This window comes from Danio rerio, chromosome 15 (assembly GCF_049306965.1).
Source record: "Danio rerio strain Tuebingen ecotype United States chromosome 15, GRCz12tu, whole genome shotgun sequence".
NCBI lineage: Eukaryota > Metazoa > Chordata > Actinopteri > Cypriniformes > Danionidae > Danio > Danio rerio.
The window spans coordinates 9,951,022-9,971,370 of NC_133190.1; the positions used below are offsets into that span (position 1 = coordinate 9,951,022).

The following is a 20,349-nucleotide window of genomic DNA, read 5'->3' on the forward strand; positions in this document are numbered from 1 at the left end:
TATACAATACGACTTCATCACAAGGCCTACCGCACTTACGCTGCAGTTTCTCTGCCCACTGAGGAAGTCCGCGACTCCTGCTGCGGGACGGAAGTTTGACGTTTGGTTCTCCTGTGTCCCGTGTTCCTCTTGCTCTACCAATGCAGCAGCTGCTTCACGTAAAAACTGACTAACAGTTTTGCCATTTTACTTCTGTTATACTGTATTTACACTAGTAAACTCACGCTGTCCCATCCATCAAAACCGTGCTTCTGCCCTCGGACTCTGTGTGAAAGCACTCGACGTCACTCGAATACGCCCCTCCCACTGATTAGCATAGGCTTTGCACGCAGCTTGAAGTTGAAAATGAAATCGAAAATGAAAACTGAAATGAAAAAGTGTCAATAAAAGGAAAGCTTAAATTTACATTTTAATTTGAATTGTGTCACTATTATAGCGTGAACATTAATAACACGCTTTGTAAAAATTGTGTTTGCATTTTATTTTTCAGTTTGGCTTTTCATTTTAATATTGGCAGTCTTGATGCGGAAATGCAGTGAAAATGAAATGTTAAATCGGCAACTTCATTTTAATTATCAATTTGACAGGGACGATGTGTTGTCAAAGTGAAAATGAAAATAAAAATGAAATTTAATTTCATTTTCAATTTTGGCAGATATTTTGCGAACAGTGTTTTAAAATGAAATTGTTAATCTGATTTTCATTTTCATTTCCAATGTTTATTTGATTTATTTAAAATTGGCAGGATTTACCTTCCATAATATACGACTGTCAACAGCTCAAAAAATCTGTTTTGGTGTTTCGTGACCCTTTAAAAGATGCAAGATGGGGTTGTAATGGTCAAACACGTCCATTCAGCAAGTGTTTAAATTGAAAAACAAGTAGAGCGTTGGAGATGAAAAGTGTATTTGTGTGAACAGCCCCTTGGGACTACCTTCTTCTAAGCCACTTTTTTGACACTTTCAGTTTTTCCACTCAGATAACATTAGTCCTGTTTAGAATCTGCCACTATGCTGACTTATAGGTGTTTGTAGCTCCGCCCTCTTTTGAAAAGAGGGCTGAGAGCAGAATCTCATTTGAATTTAAAGCAACAGTCAACAAAACGGCACAATGTGCATCAAAGCTGTGGGGTATTTTGAGCTGAGACTTCATATACACACTCTAGTGACATCAGAGACTTATTTTTTATATTTTTAAATTATTTTTTAAGGGTTTTTCACCTTTATTTTTGAAAGGACAGTAGAGAGAATAGATAGGAAAGCATGGGGAGCAGAAAGAAGGGAAGGATCGGCACAGGACCGCGAGGCGGAATCGAACCCGGGTCGCCGCGAGCACCAGAGTGCATGTGTCGACGCACTAACCACTACACCACTGGCGCCGACATCAGAGACTTATTTTATACCTTGTCAAAAAAGTGTGGTAACCAAATGTTTGAATAAATCACATCTCGAGCGTGCATTATATTCTAATATTTCAACAACCCATCTTCACACATTTCTTACTTAAAGTGTAACCTCACTGATTCTACCCTCAACCTACTTTGTGTGTGTTTAGAAAGCATAGATTGAGGCATGGGATTCTGCTGCAGCTCTTAAGATCCTGAGAGTTATGTATATGTATATGGACTTCATTTGGCTCGCATCGAATAAAATCATTACCTAATGTGTTTTGCATTCAATTGAGCAGTTAAATGGTGCAATCAGCACACTTCCTGAGCGCTAAATTGATTTATGCTACACAGAATCTGTAATTAAAAATCGCTCTTATATGGACTTTTATGAAGCCTAAATCAAATGAGATATGCAGACTCTTAAGGGAAGTTTAAGTTGCTAGCTTTAAAACGTCAGGAAATGAACTTTAATAAAGGCCATTAATGCACTGTATGATAAATTAATGTGGTCTGAAAGTGATTGCCTGCTCGCTCTTCTACAAATATTAACATAACCGAGTTCCTGGTCATTAAAAGAAACGTTGCTAATTAGGTCTGGTTGACACGTCTTATAAAACAATCTTGATCTCTGTAATGGCTTTAAATGTCATACACTACCTGACAAAAGTCTTGTCGTTGATCCCAGTTATAAGAGCAACAAATAATAACTTGACTTCTAGTTGACCATTTGGAAAAGTGGCAGAAAGTAGATTTTTCCGATGAATCATCTTATAAACTGCAGAAGACCTTTTACAATCCACGTGCACTCAAGATTCTAATAGAAATCAGTCAAATTTGGTGAAGGAAAAATCATGGTTTGGGGTTGCATTTAGTATTGTGGTGTGCGAGAGAGCTGCAACTTCACAGCCAGAGGCATCAAGACATTTGTGCTGCCTATTACATTACAAACCACAGGAGGGGGTAAATTCTTCAGCAATATAGCCATCCTTCTCAAACTTCAGCCTCCATGTCAAAGCTCCTGAAAGCAAAGAAGGTCAAGGTGCTCCAGGATTGGCCAGCCCAGTCACCAGATATGAACATTATTGAGAATGTCTGGGGTATGATGGCATAGAAGATGAATCCAAACAATCATGACGGAAGTCCTGCAAGAACGCTTTCTTTGCCATTCCAGATGACTTTATTAATAAGTTAATGAGTCATTGCAGAGATGTATGGATGCAGTCGTCCAAACTCTTACGAGTATTAAGTCAGTAATAGTAAGTTGGGAGTTCATTCTTTTTCCACTGCACCATAACTTTATATTTTCTACATTATTTCTGTTAGGTGACAAGACTTTTGGCTTTTTGTCAGGTAGTGTAGTGTATATCACCAAAATTCCAATCAGAAGCTTTGGGCCCAATCCCAATTCTACCCCTAAGCCTTTCCCCTTCCCCTTCCCTCTTGGTGTGCCAATTCTCTTTAGCTTGTAGGGCTAAGGGGAAGGGGTAAATAGCCCTTCGAACGAAGATTTTTCAGGACCACACTTGAAACCAAGGGGTAAAAAAATTTCCCAGAATAAACCTGCCACGACGGCAGTATTGCTGAACCCGGAAGTAAGGAGATCCACAAATTAGTATTTTTTTGTCATTATTATGAATTTTTACCACAAACAAACACGTTTTAATATATTCATAACCGCGTTCGTGTTTTAGGGTGATTTCACACCTTACACTTTTTTTCGGAACGTATCTCGTTTGCCCAGTTAGTGCGGTTCGTTTGGCATATGTGAACAGGGCAATCGCGCTCTGTTCCGTGGCAAAGTAATCGCTCCGAGACCGGCTGAGTGAGGTGGTCTCTGCTCGATTGAAACGAACCCTGGAGCGGTTCGATTGCAGTGAGAAAGCGATCCAATCATGTGCGCGGTTATATCACAGTGTTTTATGGATGTGTAATACGCTTACGGCGTTATGAAGAGAAAATTATGAGTATGGCGGGAAGTTTCGCGAGTCTCCGGATGCCCCCAAACGAGTGATGATCTCCCGGTAATCTCGCGTCTCCCTCCCGGTCCTCAAATAGGCATCGTCGCGCACCCTTCTCACCCCTCCCCACCGCATCTCTCCTTAGACCCCCCCCCCCCCCCCCCCCCCCCCCAAAATACCCTAAATTTCGCAATCTATAATCCCTAATAATAACTCCTGTACAGCAGTCCCACAACATTCTGACACTCGAATACCCTGTCAGTAATGTCTTGTGGCTGTCAACGGGCTTTTTACAGTGTCTGCTATAATGTTAATGTTGTTTTTTGGTGTGTTCACATTGATGAATATGGCTCCTATGTAAATAGACAGTACAATTACGATCTTATTATCACATTAGATCGTTATGATAACATGATATATGCCTTCAGTGATTTCCTGAAGATTAATACCAAATAACTACACAACTGGAATAACGACAGCAGTTACAATCGTCTGATCTCACATGAAGCAGGAGATCGCGAGGACATATGATGATGTGTGCAGGTGCTGTAGTGTGTCCCAATTCTTAGGGTTAAATTTTGAAGCCCTTCCCCTTAACCCTCGGTTGTAAGGGCCTAGGGGAGGGAGTAAGGGTACAAAAATAGAATTGGGATTGGGCCTTAGTTGTCATGCAAATTCAGAATGGTTATCAGAAGAATTAAAATGCATTAACATTTTATCTTGTTTTATGTTATATAAATTAGCATTTTGTTTTCTGTAAATTATTTTTTTTCATTTTTTCATTTAGTTCTTTCATTTTTATGGTTTTAAATACATTTTAGCATTAATTAATGATTTAAATGTTTATTAAGAGTTTGACAAAATGCATAAATTTCAATATATATATATTTTTTTTACAAATTTAATTTAGATTAAAATCGAAACAGATTTACACTTTTGTAATTTCTTAAATTATTATTGTTATTATTATTAAACTTATTATAATTTTAAGTTTGTATATTCTATAGTGCAACCATATAATTTCTGTCATAGTCAAGTTAACCCAAACTTCTATTTTGAGGGGTAAAATGCTGTTGAAGTAAATTTCAAAGCATCTTTGGAAATGATGTTCATGTGTTCGGGTTTCATGTAGAGACACAACATATGAAAACACCACCAATTTCAAGCAAACCGGGCCATTCATTCTTATACGGTATTTGATTGGAGTTTAGTTCATTTAATTGTATGTAATAAAAAAAATAACTTTGTGAAACACTTCGGTAAATGATGGCTGTTTTTTTAAATGTGCTTTAAATTAAATTTGTATATAATTAAAAAAGAAAACTAGTCCATATAGTGATTTGTGGAATCTATTTTTAATTTATCCTCCCACAATTTGCAAAGTTCTCTGACCTTTAACATTATATGGCAAATGCAATGTGTAGCTGCACGGCTCAATAAAGGATTGACTTCTCCACCGGTGATTCTCACAATTTATTTTGAGAGAATTTACACAAGAATACACACAAATCTCTGGAAAAGCGACCCGTAAGAGTTTGTATATAAAAACAGAAACAAATAAACATTTAAACCAAATACAAATAAACAAACATCACCTAAATTCATTATACAAAACAAACTCAATACAACAAACACATTGGAATATGAAGTGTCTGTACCTTTTTCTCCAATAAACGCAGGAGCTAAACTTTTAGACCCCTGCAGACCGCATACGCTGTGACCAAGTGCGATCTCTTTCCCTCTATCTGTTTAAATCCGTTATAGTAATCACAATTCAAAATAAAAGACTTCCTTTTCACACTAAACACTTCCGTAACACTAATTAAATTAAATACCATAATTATAAAAATATGCACATTTAACAAAGAAAGTAATAATAATTATAAAATCAATACTAACTTGTATATTGTAGAAAATTGACAAAATAATATTACCAGTTTATTTCTAAGCTCTAGCAGAGAATTAATAGCAACCTTTTTGAGGAACTAAATGTCAGAATAATATTAAAATATATATTATTGAATTATATAATTTTACATTATCTGTATAAAAATATTACATGTATTGTCCAAGTCCATTAGCCTAGCTGCAAATTTTCCAATCTAAAAACAATGCAGTGTAATCCACACATCCTTAGTAAATAAGCATTAGCGAGGGCTTTCTGCAGGTAAATCCATAAGCAGCACTGTGGGACAGTTGTGTTGGTGTAGTTTTTACTGTGGAATGTGGCCGCGAGGGAAAGCAGCGGCCAGGAGTTCAAGAACACTGTGACATGGAATTCTGGGACTTCCTTTGACCCTCACTGTAAACAACTCCCCCAACACTATCACTGGCCCAAACTGGCCCACATACTGAAAACAACTGGTCTGCAAACAAACAGATGCCTGGGTCACAACCCAAAAAAAAAAGAAAGAAAAAAAGAAAAAGAAACAGCCAGCTGATTCTGCTGCTGCTTATTACTACATTGAACGACGCCACTGATGCCCAATTTTCTCTTCCTCCACAGGTTCTCAATGAGTATTTCCACAATGTGTGCGAGTTAGATCTGGTCTTCAATTTCTACAAGGTAAGCAGAGGACTTGTTTTAAATGAAAGCTAAAATATCCCAGTACTGTGTTGATTACGCTGGAAAATACATCGTTTCAGCATCAGTATCTGCTATGTGTATTTGCTATAGTCACATCACAGGATCTGCAGTGTTATGTTTGGGCTTAAACCTTGATCTAATCTAAGAGTACGAAATGCTTTGATTTTAATGCATTTTTAGGCCCTGTGACTGTAAGGTTTTAATAAACAATTTGATAAACAATTGGGCACAAGAAGTTCTAAGTTTCACTGAAAACTATGAAGTCTTGGTTATTTCATTTGAATCTTTGTTCTATTGTGCTTAATTTTTTTTGTTATAGTTTTGTATTATTTTGTATATTTGGTCCCACTTTATATTAAGTGTCCTTAACTACTATGTACTTGCATCAAAAAAATAAATACAATGTACTTACTGTGTTTATGATGTATTTGAGAACACTTGTGGTGCTTTTGAGTTGGGATAGAGGTTGAGTTATGAACAGGTTAGGTGGCATGGGTAGGTTTAAGGGTGGGTTAAGGTGTAAGGGATGGTCAACAGTGTATTTACAAATGTAAATACAAAAGTTAGTTACAGATGTAATTACATACTTGTATTTAATCAAGTATAAGTACACAGTAAATACATGTATTTGCACAATAAGTACATTATAACAAACTATTAATTCCTGTGTAAATACATATTAGTTAAGGCCACTTAATATTAAGTGGGACCGTATATTTTATGCAGATGCACTCCCCTAAAAACATAAATACTTTACAAATAGAGTTACTCAAGTCATCTTGTGAAATTACTGCATACTTGGATAACAGTTTATAGTTTAGATATAACCACTGATGTTTATGGTAAAGATTATAATCACCATCATGAGCATTTGGGCCTACTCGCACTATGCTATCCGAACCGTGCCCAGGCTTGTTTCCTGGATTGTTTGAGTAGTGCGAGTGCTCCGAATCAGGCTCAAACGCGGGTTCACTTGCCTGGCCCTGGCCTGGTTGGCAGAGATGTGCCAGAGCTTGGTTTACTTGGGCTTCTGCGCAGTACACTTATAGTGTGAGTGCAGAGCGTTCCTGAGCCTGAAACTGAAGATAAGACGTGACTTTAACGAGACTGTTCCTTATGGATTTATAATCATTCTTACTGTTCAATGAACACAAACTGTTGTAGTTTATTAAAGATGCAAACCCCTCACTGCATGACAGCTGCACCCTCAGCAAACCTCTTAATACCTGCAGCACGAGGACTTTATGATTGTTTATAAGTGTCAAAAGGGGCTGATCTGTTTGGCGAAATACTTGACTTCGTGTCACTGCATATCAAACAACTAAACGATATAACTAAAGTAATCTTGAAAAGCGCTTGATTGAATGAACAGCGCATCATTGATGATTAAGCGTCCCCAGGCCCGAATGTAGTGTGAGTGAGGGACATAGGGGGAGACGGGGGGACATTTCAGACCCCTCGCACACAATACTAGAGAATTCGCCTGGTCACCACGTCCACGAATTGCTTCCACCCCTCAGTTTTTTCCTCACACAGTCATGGAAACCAACAAGCTCTCCACCTTACACTGTTCTTCTCCTCCTTCTCCAATTCTTACCACCAAATACAAAAACCGACACCAAAACAACAAGAAGCCCCTTCTCTGGCCTTTTCTCCCTCTTTTATAATCTCCGATTGTTTACTTGCCCTTCCGCTTCCTCCCGACCCCCGGAAGTATTGTCTGGAAGCGATAGGAAGGACCGGTCGGAGCAGCGCCCCCTAGTGGCACTTGAGAAAAATAAACATTAAAGAGCATCCATCTCGCCACAAGCGTGTACTCTACGTAGTGTGAGTACGCCCTAACTTGACACTCAAAAATTAAAGTTGTAGGCAGCAATTACATTATTTAACCAATAGTTGGCGACAACCAGCCGTCCAAAATATGCCGCTGAATAATTCTTCAAAAATGACACATCTAGCAGTGAAACATGAAGTTTTGAGTGAATGACTGAATCATTTGTTAAAAATAAGACCAAAAATAAACAGGTTGTACAAATTGTAATGTTAGATGTTTACATTTAGCGTCATCAGCAACAGTAGTAGTTAGTCAATTTTTCACAGTACTGAATATTTACTATTTATTTCTGTTCAGCTGATTATTTCTTTTAAATTTTTATAAAATTTCTAAGTTCTGTTAAAGCCAAAAGTTTCTTGCAGTACTGTTTTTATAATAAATGGAACACAAATTACATTTGTCTCCTCGCCTTTTTGGCTGATCCAAAAAATGGTCTGATCTGTGACAGATAAACATAATGCTATTCAAACTGTGAGATTTGTGATCCGTCACTAATCGCAATAAATATTATACATAGAATAGCAAAATATCGCTATGTCAGTTTTTTTTTCCCCAATACTGTGCAGCCCTAATATTGATATGTATGTGCACGTAAATACATAGTAGGGATGCACAATTCTGGCTTAAATAAGAATCACGTTTTTTTTTTTTTGCTTAAAATTAAGATCACGATTTACTCATTCTTAAGATGTAAAATAAAGGTTAATTATATATATATATATATATATATATATATATATATATATATATATATATATATATATATATATATATATATATATATATATATATATTTATTTTATTTATTTATTTATTTTTTTTCTCTTATAGCTATGGTAAAAAACAATAGTATTAGGCATATGTGTATGTGTACTGAATTTTATTTGTCTATGACTTTGAATGGTGGAGTTGAATAGACTCTAAATTTTTCCTGGTCCTTAATGCACAGTAAAGTGATTAAATAAGAATAAACTATTCATAATTCTGAGGTTGAATCATTATGTTTGAGATATATGCTTGCAATATGTCATTAACAACATTATTAGACTTTTTTTTTCACTGGTAAAATGAGACAATTGTCAATACCAGATTCTCTCTTTCATTATGTTCAATCGAGATCACCATCTTTTTTCGGTTAATCATGCAGCCCTAATACATAGTATGCATGAGTGTAATGTATAGCATGCAGTAACAAAAATTAAGAGATTCTTTTGGAATTCTCAGTTTCTCTGAATTTAAATTTAATACATACATTCTGTTCTATAAAGAACTGATTAATTTTTTTTCTGTTTTAAAAAGTGGCAATTGGCCAAATAACTAAAAGGTGCTTTATAGACAACATAGTACCAATCTACGATGTTTGATAATTGACTTTTGGTTGAATGACCCTGATTTTTCAAATCACAAAAGAAAAAAAAAAGAAAGTTATTTTTAAATCTCATTTTCAAAAAAACAAAAAAACAAACAAACAAAAAAACAAAAAAGCTTTTCAATTACAATTTTATTACAGACCTTTCTAGAATAAATAAATTAAATAAATTAAAATAAATATTAAACCTTTGCATAAATCCAGTCCATCCACAGAAAATGATCTGTTATTTTTTTCCTCCCATCGATATGATGTAATTTATTCCTGTGATTTTTGAAGTGCTTCTTTTATCCTCGCTTGTAAGTCACTTTGGCTGAAAGCATCTGCTAAATGAGTAAATGTAAATGGTATGTTTCACTGAATTTTCAGCATTACTTTTCCAGTCTTTTACTCTTCAGCATCTTTCCGAAATCATTCTAATGGGCTCATTTATTAGTATCAATGTTAAAAGCTGTTACGCTGCTTCTGATTTTGATAAATTGATTTAAAAGTATAATGGTTTTATAATGGCACATAGTTTACCCCTTTTTTATGATTTAATATTAATATTATGGTTGTTCAGTTTAGGTTTAGTTCAACACACAGTTCAGATGATTTTATAATAATGTGCTAAAAAGGGTCATATTGGGGGCGTGTACACAGCTCTCTGTTTTAGGGGCGTGTTGCTTCACATGAAAATTTGTTTCGTCTTCCCGCCCAACGTAACAAGGGGGCGGAGTCAAGAGCTCCCCCGCTCTGTGTTTGGCAAAAGACAGGCAGACAGAGTGAAGCAGCAGCATGAGTGAGATGATCAGTATTCAGCCGTACATATTAGACTGTGACACAAACCAAGCAGAGAGTACAAAATCATTTGTGTCTTTGTATAGTTTTACAGCCAACTGTGCTAGTTTTAAGTGCCAAGCTTGTATACACCGAGACTAATAACCACGCTAGGGCTGGGTATCGAGTTCGATACTTTTTAAGCACCAACCGAATTGTCTCGATACTATCGAGTATCGAAAAAATCATTTTCGTTCGGTACCAAATTTCGATACCCAAGGGTATAATCTTGTCAACGTGCCCGGATCAAATGCTGGTAATTGGCTGCAGCGAGGCTGTCTTGAAAATTAAGTTTACGGCGGCTACGCCAACTTGCTCAGAGCTTGTCAAATGTGAGGCTGTAATGCGTACACTACACTTTAATGCTTTTTTGCATTGTTTGACTGCAAGAAGATCGGCGCAGTCATCATAACAACGTGCCCACCACATGCGTCATCCTCCGTGACTGATGAGGATTAAAGCGCGACGGCTGGGGCTCCGAAAAGTAAACAGAGCAGACATAAGCGCAAGCTGACGGCCCTTTTCCACCTCCTCCGCCTTAAAATCATTTTAAAGTTGGGCGAACTTCGTGTTATAACTTTTGCTTTTTGTCGCTAATAATACACGCACTGCGGGCTACACAGAGCAACTTTATTCTCTCCAACACCAGTGTGCACACACATCAGGATTCAGGGCCATAGCATTACATAAACTGCGTCGGGATAAATCAGGACTTACCAATTTATCGCTTAAACAACATTTAGCATGTTTCGCAGTGGCTAGTGTGGCACAGATAGCAGAACTCGCTAAACAGATCCGCCACTTTTGACGCTAATAAACAGTCATAAAGTCCTCGTGCTGCAGGATTTATGAGGTTGCTGAAGGTGCGCAGCTGTCGTGAAGTGAGAGGTTAGCGTCTTTAATAAACTACGACAGTTTGCGTTCACTGAACAGTTAATAAATCCATATGAAACAGCCCCTTAAAAGTCACGTCTCGCTTTCAGTTTCGGGGTTAGGTGCGTTTTGCACAATTCTGATTTGTTGCCTATATCAGATTTTTTTGCTTGTCTGTTTACACGTTCATTTAAGCCCTGCAAACAAGTGTACCGCACCAAAGCCCAAGTGAACCGCGCTTTGGCACACTGATAGTGTGAGTACAACCTAAATGAACGTGTAAACAGACAAGCAAAAAAATCTGATGTAGGCAACAAATCGGAATTGGGCATCAAGACCTGACAGTGTAAACGGGGTTTGTGCTGGGTAAATTTATTAATACTTCTTTTGGACCTAACGTAGGCTGTGTAACGTTATGTACTGTTTCGATGGCTTTAAATACCTAGCTAAGTTGATACTAAAATGCTTTAAGGTTAACAGTAAATGATGAAGTTTACATAACATTAAACTTATCTTATTTAAATGTCCTTATCCTTGGCTGCATTAACAGTTTAGCTTTCATGATTTCTTCACATTAATGTTATAGTCTCTGCTCCTGCTGAAAGATGAATGCCACAGGATTGTTACAATTTTATTGTTAAAGGTTGGCTGCCTTTTTCTACTGTGAAGAAAGATTAGATTTTCTGGATATGCATTTTTCAATGCCCATTAAAGGAACCAAAAACAGTCAAAATGAGTCCATGTGATATAAGTGGTTCAATCATAATTATATGAAGCTGCGAGAATACTCCTGTGTGCAAAGTAAACAAAAATAACTTTATTCATTGATTTATCTGTGGGAGGATCAGAAAGCTCTTGGATTAAATCCAAAATATATTCATTTAAAGATAATTAATGACAGAATTTAAATTTTTGGGTGAACTAATCCTTCAAGCAGCAGTGAGACTCACAAATACTTAAAATTGATCGACTTAAAACTGTTTAAATTTTATAAAAACTGTTTGCACTAATATATTGTGATAAGTACACTTTGTTCATTTTGTGCTTTTGGTTCTTTTGTTTATTGGTCTTAGTGATAAGCCTGCTGTAAAAAGTGTCCCAAACATCCTGAAAAAATAAAACCAAAGTTTCTCAGAGATTATGAATTAATTAATCTTGTTAAAATATATTTCTTAAAATAAAAGTATCGATAAAAGTATCGTTTGGAACCGGTATCGAATTCAGGGTATCGTATCGAAAATTTTACCCAGCCCTAAATCACGCACACTGAATTAACTTTGACTGAGGCACTTGATGCGCCGCTCAAAGCTGCGACACGGCACACCAGACATTGTCAGTGGAGCGGCAGAAACATGAAGTGTCCTGAGTCGTCGCGCCACGCAGCGCCATGCATTCCGGTACTCCAAATACAGGCCTCCACCAGGCCAACACAACGGCGCCCAGCCGCCGACCCGAAGTTCTGCCGCATGCACCCAGACAGAAACCCACGCCCATAACTCCGAAATGCGCCGCGTCACGCAAAGAGGCGCTTCTGGTGTGCGACCTGCAGGCAAGTTTGTTATTTTATTTCCAATGGAGAGACTCGCACATAAGGCAACGCGCTTGCACTTTTCCAGCTGCACCTAGTTAAGATCACAGGGAGCTTCTGTGATGCGACCAGCTGAAGTTAAAGGTAGACGCAATGAAAAGTACACATTTGCAAATCTACCAAAAGGTACAAACAATAATTCCGATTAAAGCGATAATGTGGAGAAAATTAATCTTGTGTTGAGCCCAATGAGCCTTACATCTAAAAATAGAGCAAGGGTGTTCCTTTGGTGGTATCGCTTTGACTCACACGATGAAAATGGTGGACCCATAACAACAAACTAAAGTAGGTCGCACACCAGAAGCGCCGCAGCGCCACGCAGCGCCATGTATTTTAGAATTCTAATCATAGGTTTCTATCAGGATACACACCGGCGCCGCAAGTCGGCGGCTGTCGGCGGCGCCCGGCGACGGCTCAGGACGCAGTTCATTTTTCAGCCGCGCCACAGAGCGCCATCTGATTAGTTTCATGTTAAAAATCATTCGAATGTGCGCGTCTGGTGTGTGATACTTTAAACTGTCATGTACGCGCCGTGTCGCGACGCCGAGCGGCGCTTCTGGTGTGCGACCTGCTTAAGGATCTGTGTTGACGCGCCTGTCAATCAATATTGGTGGGTGGGGGGATCACACTCCTACGTTGCAGTTGCTCTGAAAACCGCTCCAATTGATCCACTGTTTTTATGTTGTTAAATTGAAAAAAAAAAGAACTGTGTGTGTGTATATCACCCCAATATGACAGTCTATACACTATACCTACACACATGTCTGTCCAAACAGCTTGAAAAGTAGATTTTTCACCATAGGTGCCCTTTAATTGAAAAACCGCGTTATTACATTAGTCTTGTACCAGGGTAACGTATTTATAACATTAGTCTTGTACTAAGGCTGCACTATATTGGACACAGTCTGGCATTGCGATATAAATATAATTTCACAACAAGACTTTTGACTGGGGCCGGACAGAATCTGTGGACAATTTTTGCTATTTCTGCTGAGAATTTAGGAGAATTATTTTGGGAGTATTGTAACAAAAAATTATATATGAAATAAAAAAATAGTACCTTTTTAATTATTATGAATTTTTTATAATGGAAATCCATCTAGATCCACACTTTCATATTAGTCAGTTATATAAATTAAATGTATTTAAAAACTGAATAAATATAAATTTCCACACATTTACACAAGTGAATAAATATCCTCAATGATGGGCTAAAAATCTGGAAATCTGTGGATTTTTGCAGTGCAGATTCTGTGTGGGCCTACTTATAACTCTATTTGGATCGAATATCTTGTTTCACACTGTTTGGGATTATTTTGTAGAGGAGTATCTGCATAAAATACAATATAATTGAACAGATGTAACAGTATTGAGGTACAGAAAAGCAATAATAATATATAAAAGAACATTGTATATTGTAGAGTCTTCATTTAATATATAAAATAGGTCTTGGGTCTTAAAAGCACATTCAAATAAATATCTTTCACTATATCTTATGTTAAACTTTGCAATGACCCCAAAAATCTCCTTCTGAAATTGTGATCTTGATCAACTATAATCCCAACTTGATATTGCTGATCCTGCGATGGGACTATTGCATGTTCACACTTTGCGCTCTTGATGCTGAAACGATATATTGTGCAGTCCTATCTTGTACATGCACGTGTCCTTGTTGAATAAGTGCTCATTTTCCTGAAGTCATGCAGCATGACTTGATTTACCCATTTAGAAGCATTTCGTTAAGATAAATGCTTGGTTATTTCTGTCCATAAAATGTTTCAGTAAAAGGAGAGAAAAGCTTCATTGGCCAAAAACAAACAAAAAACCGCACAAGCAGCAAAAACTAGAAAAAGATGTAATTAGCTCTCCGTTTCAGCAGCAATGCAGCTCCATGGCAACAGGTGTTTTTATGCATAATTACAACAGTCATACAATTAAGAGCATCCAAATCCATTCAGTGCAGGAGAGAGAAAGGCTGAAGGAAAAGCAGAAGTAATTATAGAAAAAAAAAAGGTGACAAAGATAATGGCATTTGATTTCTGCTCTGCTAATTACCTGATGTATTTTTGATGCTGCCTACTGTGTGAACACCGCACAGTGCGGCCCACACCAAACACACACTAATGAGACGTGTATATATTAGCATATAAAGCTTGATATGTCGAATAATAATTGGAAATATTTGATTTTATTGAAATGGAACACTGTTTGTATGTACAAAATACATCTTATTATTTTTTAAAGTAATTTTAATCACCTTTTTCATCATTAAGAAATTAAACGAGTTTTAGTTGGAATGAGATATTATTTGGTAGCATTAGAGATCTTTTATATTATGGTATATTTATGCAACTATGCATTTGTATATGTTTATTTTATTTGATGCATTAAATTATTAGTTATTACTAGGACAAGAAGGGATCTGCGCGGCCAGAAATTTGCAGATTTCCACAGATTTATAGCCCATCAAGTCTATTTATTTACTATTCAGTTTTTTAATCTAATTTCAGTGATATTATTGACCAATATTAAAATGTTCATATGATTTATTTACAGTAGAGTTTGTAAAAATACATTTTCTGTCTTTGAATAGATATATCATGAGAATCTTGCTTTGTTTACCAAATAAGTGGATCAAATTGGATTTGCATTGTAAACATTCAATAAAAGTTAAAAAGTTTTTTTTTATTTCATATATTCAGTTTTTAGTTACTTTACTTACAAATACATTATTATTATTTATTTAATTATAATTTTTTTATTCTGCGGTGAAATAGCAAAAACATTGTCTGCAGATTCTGTGTGGCCCTAAATTGTAAAACCCAAAAAGTTAAGGCAACTCAACCCGTTTGAAAAAAAAAACGGCTTCAACAAATTTAAATTCAAAAACTAATCCTAATGAGTACTGTGAACTTAATTTATTTGAGTAAATGAAGCAATTTGAGAACGGTAAAACCCAACTAATGAAGAGAACTTAAATTAGCTGAGTATTGTAAAACCCAATAAGTTTAGGCAACTCAAACCATTTGAGGAAACCGATTGCAACAAACAATTTGAGTTAAAAACTAATCTATTTGATTACTGTAAGCTTAATCCATTTAAGTTGAAGTAATGAGGTATTTAATTATCTTTATTACCTTCAACACTGAGATCAAAACTTTTTTTCAAATGAGTAGAATTAACTTTCAGTAGATTTTGAGTTACCTACACTCATTTCATTTGCTAAAGTTGACTGTTGAGTTTTACAGTGTAGTTAGTGTTTTACACTATCCCAAAATAAGTCTGATCATTGTTTTACTAAGGCATGTGAAATATTTATTATCGACTAAAATATTGTTATTGTTGTCAATATGTGAGCTCATGTTTAGTATGCCATTCATTTTGTCAAAAATAAATGAATAAAAAAAAACATGTTTAGAGAGTCAGCAAGAATATACTATGAAACTTATTAGAAGGCAGTTAAAAAGATCAATTCAATATATAAAAGCAAAAACATATACGGTTGAAGTCAGAATTATTAGCCCCCTTTGAATTTTTTTTTCTTTTTTTAAATATTTCCCAAATGATGTTTAACAGAGCAAGGAAACTTTCACAATATGTCTGATTATATTTTTTCTTCTGGAAAAGGTCTTTCTTGTTTTATTTCGGCTAGAATAAAAGCCATTTTTAATTTTTAAACACCATTTTAAGGACAAAATTATTAGCCCCTTAAAGGTAATTTTTTTTTTTTTACGATAGTCTACAGAACCATTGTTATACAATAACTTGGCTAATTACCCTAACCTGCCTAGTTAACCTAATTAACATACACGCATACATACCTTTTAACACGCATACAAACACACACAATTTTTATTTTCACAAAATAATGTTTTTGAAATTCCCAGAGATGGGTTGCGGCCGGAAGGGCATCTGGTGTGTAAAAATGTGCTGGATAAGTTGGCGGTTCATTCCGCTGTGGCGACCCCAGATAAATAAAGGGACTAAGCCGACAAGAAAATTAATGAATGAACGAATGAATGTTTTTGAAGTTTAAGTTTGTGTAGAACTGCGTTATAGTCAAGAAATATCCCAAAAATTGAGTCATGTTGACAAACATACATTGATTAAGTTAACTTAATTGTTTTTGCAAATTAAAGTGGATTGGAACTAAAGCAATTAATTTTTCTCTCAAAAAACTTAAGAATTGATTTAGCTCAACTAACAAAAATATTTTTGAGTGCAAACACATGTAAAAAATGCACGAAGCAGCAAGTTTTTAGTTGAAAACAGCGGCCCTATATGTGAACTGCTATTAAGAAGTATTGTGGATGTGTTTCAGGTGTATACGGTGGTGGACGAGATGTTTCTAGCAGGAGAGATCAGAGAAACCAGCCAGACGAAGGTGCTCAAGCAGCTCCTCATGCTGCAGTCCCTGGAGTAAACTGTCAATCAGTCAACCAACCAATCAAACAACCACCATTGTGTCAGGCTCCGCCCACCCCGCTGCAGCCAAGCCATATGATTTGTGTGTATGAGTGTTGTCATGCTGAAAATCATCCTCTAACATTTCACCTTTTTCTTTACACTCGCATCCACCTCACAGGATGTTGCCGTTCTGTCCTGCAACTTCATGAATTTTCGAGGCAGATAAGAATTCGTAAAACTTCCTCGGTTATGTGACCTGATTATATCTTGGCATAGCCAGAATTGAATTCTTCAGCGATTTTATAGCACACTAGACTTCAGTGTTTCCGACTGGAAGCCTCTCCAAGCCTGTTCATTAACACTAACATAGATAATAGCGTCATGTGGGCCAAAAAACTGCCATGGCACGAAAGTGACAGTCATAATTGCAAGATTCCGGGGCTGCACTGCAATATCGCAATGAGAAAAACTTGATTTGATGTCCATTTAAGGAAATTCCCATATATGTACTATTAAAAAAAGAATCAAATGTTTAATATGCTGCACTGCAAATAATAAATTTGTTACTGCTTTGTCTTGTTTTCTGGTACAAGTATCCATATTGTTAAAACTCCAAATACGTAAAGGTGATCTTCCTGTTGGTGACTATATCTTTTTTTATACAATTAAGATGTTCATAATGGTGTCACAAAAAGGGTTTCGCAACAACTGTTGGCACTTTTGAGAGTAAAAAAAAAACATACAGGCAAAACCAAATTAACTGACCGTTTCAGTATGGAGATGTCATTAATCCATGAACAGTTCCTGCTTGTCTTAACTATTTCTGAATTGTAAGAGGCGATTCGGTTGTAACTAATGTTAACATGGCTGCTAAAAAAAGTGTCAATATGGACCTTTCTGGATTCTAATAAGATTTGGAAATGAAGATATAAAACAGCAAATACATAAATACCATTGTTATTATTTACATCCCTCAAAATGGTCTACCCACTACTGATTCGGTGAGGTCCTAAGAAGTGAAATTAAAATTTATGTCAAACAAAATACATTATTTTAGATCCACAGCTTTGGCCAATTGTATTCTTTTTGTTTTGCCTATTATTATTATTTTTTTTTTTTCACTCTAAAAAGTAATAATCGGGTTAATCAGCCTAATGGTGAATTTAAAGAAAAATGAAGGAGAAAACAAAATATTTCCTTGCCATACTCTTACTATGCATCTGTTTCTTCTGTTGAACACAAAGGAAGGTATACTGAAGTATGTTGGGAAAAAACATCCATTGACTTCCATAGTCGAAACTAAAATATGTAAATCAATAGTTGTTTTTCTCCCCCAACATTCTTCAAAATATCATCCTTTGTATTCAACAGTAACTTAAACGGGAACAAGTGGATGGTTAAAAGTGTTGTGAGGGTTAAAATTCCAAAATGTTACAACAAAGTCAAATAAAAATATAAATTTACAGCAAGATTTTACTATAAAATCAAACATATAAATGTTTGTATTTACGACAGACTCCCGTTGCTCGCATCAAAAGGATGGGGCGAATATGATTAATGTATTTTTTTCAACGACGACGTTTATTTTTTTGGTTAACTATTACTTAAAATTTCCTTCTCAATGTATGTTTTGGTGTTAGTATCTGGAAAACAAGACAAAAACACAGCAAGCCTGTTCGCAGTGTTAAGTCAAAGTCTGTGAAGGTTGTTTTGTATTGTGTACATATACATTATATATGCATCTATTTGAAACGTAATTGTATGAACTAACTAGTCATTCCAAGCCTCTAAACCGGGTCAGTTTCTGCTCGTTGTAAGTCTTCTGGCTTTGTGGAGAACTGAAGCCGGCGATTAGCGAGCGCTTTAGAGAACCAGGCTGAGTGGAAGAATGAAGCTCGAGGGAAATGACAAAAGATGGTCTACTTTTAATTTCCCCTTTTGTGGCGCTGCTTCCCTCGCGCCAAAAGGCTCTATGGCAACAGCTCAGCCTTGAAAATTCCATTACACTTCGGGTCATACGTTACGATGAGTTTTTGTCTTTATTTTGTACTTGTATGTTTTATATGGTCTTTCTTTTCGTCCCTTCAGCCTTAGTTTGAAATTTGGTAGGTCTACCTATTTGTCCCTGTGAAATTGCAGATTAAACGCTGATTTAAGTGGTGTTTCTCTTGCGTATGTTTCTGTCAGTGTATATATAACCATGAAGGTGAAATAAAACGTACAACTTCAAATGTGTTTGAGTGTATTGAGTTTTTTTTTTTACATGTAAACACTGCCATCTGTCGGACATTGAGGAATGTGTAAATATTTTGAAGAGGTTATCTGTATAATGGTGTACTTCGACTTAATGAATGAAACTAATGTAAAACTAGATGTAGTTAAAACATCTATTCCCAGACAAAAAACTGTTAAATTTCCTTGACTTTCAGGAACATGCCGCGGTTGTGCTTTACATCATTTTATGATTATTTTAGCTTCAATAAAATTTTCTACGAGTCAGTCACTAAAATGAGTTTGTGATGTGCTCCCTCCCAACTTTGATAGCTCAATATTAGTATTACAATTCAGTTTTTCATTTACATTTCAACACCGCACAGCAAAATTTCCAGTGTTATTAAGGTTTCAAATTTTTTGAGTTAAAAAGTGTTATTGGTGATGTTAATTTAAATGACACAAACACCTTCAGAATTGACATATTTGACACTAGAAAAGACCTAGTTTCATTTCTGGTCACTTCACGTTATTAATCAATGGCGGACGGCACAGGAGTGCAGTTTTCAAACAGGTATAAAATTTATTTAACCACAAATATTCAATACATTCCTACATTAACCAGGTTGAGTTCTTACCACTTATCAATTTAAACACACATCAACTAGAGCCAAGAGTTGGTTAGTGGGAAAATAAATGTAAAGTCAAACCTTTAAAAGAGTTTTTATATTTGATTCAGGTTTTGGTATTTGAGAATATGTTATGAGAAATTTGCGGTAATGATTCATTTAACTGGTTGAATTGTTTCCCGTTTACAGTTTGAACTGTCATTGTGTTTTCTGTTGGAGTGGCTAGCCAACATGTGCTTGAAATTATGACAATAAATGAAACACGTTTTAGTTTAACTTAAGTTTAGCATTCTATTATATATCACAGATATTTTTTTATAGTTGACATGAACAGTACAACGCAGCATGACCGCATTACCATTTAACATTATAGCACAGCTAACGTTACATTCTTCAAACCATTTTTTTAAATGATCAACGCGCACACTCATAATGCAACAAATAATCTTATGGTTAAAATACATTTAAATATAAACCTAGACATGTATGAACACTATAAGTATTAAGGACACTCAGTGTTAAGATATAAACACAAAGTGTAGTTTTAAAGTGTAGTTTTAACATATTTACTCCATGCAAATATGAAAGGGAGTGGAAAACAGCGTTAACACTAATTGTAAAAATATAACTATTTCAGTTATAAATTGAACTATATAAAAACAGAATGAATTCATTTTCACACTT

General features: G+C 35.8%; 1 protein-coding gene across 1 annotated transcript in view; it reads left to right on the forward strand.

The window, feature by feature from the left end:
* ap2s1 (adaptor related protein complex 2 subunit sigma 1) overlaps positions 1-19,060 on the forward strand; it is a 32,333-nt gene extending 13,273 nt beyond the window's left edge. Inside the window, exons 4-5 of the mRNA NM_213155.2 lie at positions 5,855-5,914; positions 16,740-19,060. Of these exons, the coding sequence (NP_998320.1) occupies positions 5,855-5,914; positions 16,740-16,841 (162 nt within the window). The 3' untranslated portion in view covers positions 16,842-19,060. The remainder of the gene's footprint in view (positions 1-5,854; positions 5,915-16,739) is intronic.
* The last annotated feature ends 1,289 nt before the right edge of the window (positions 19,061-20,349 follow it).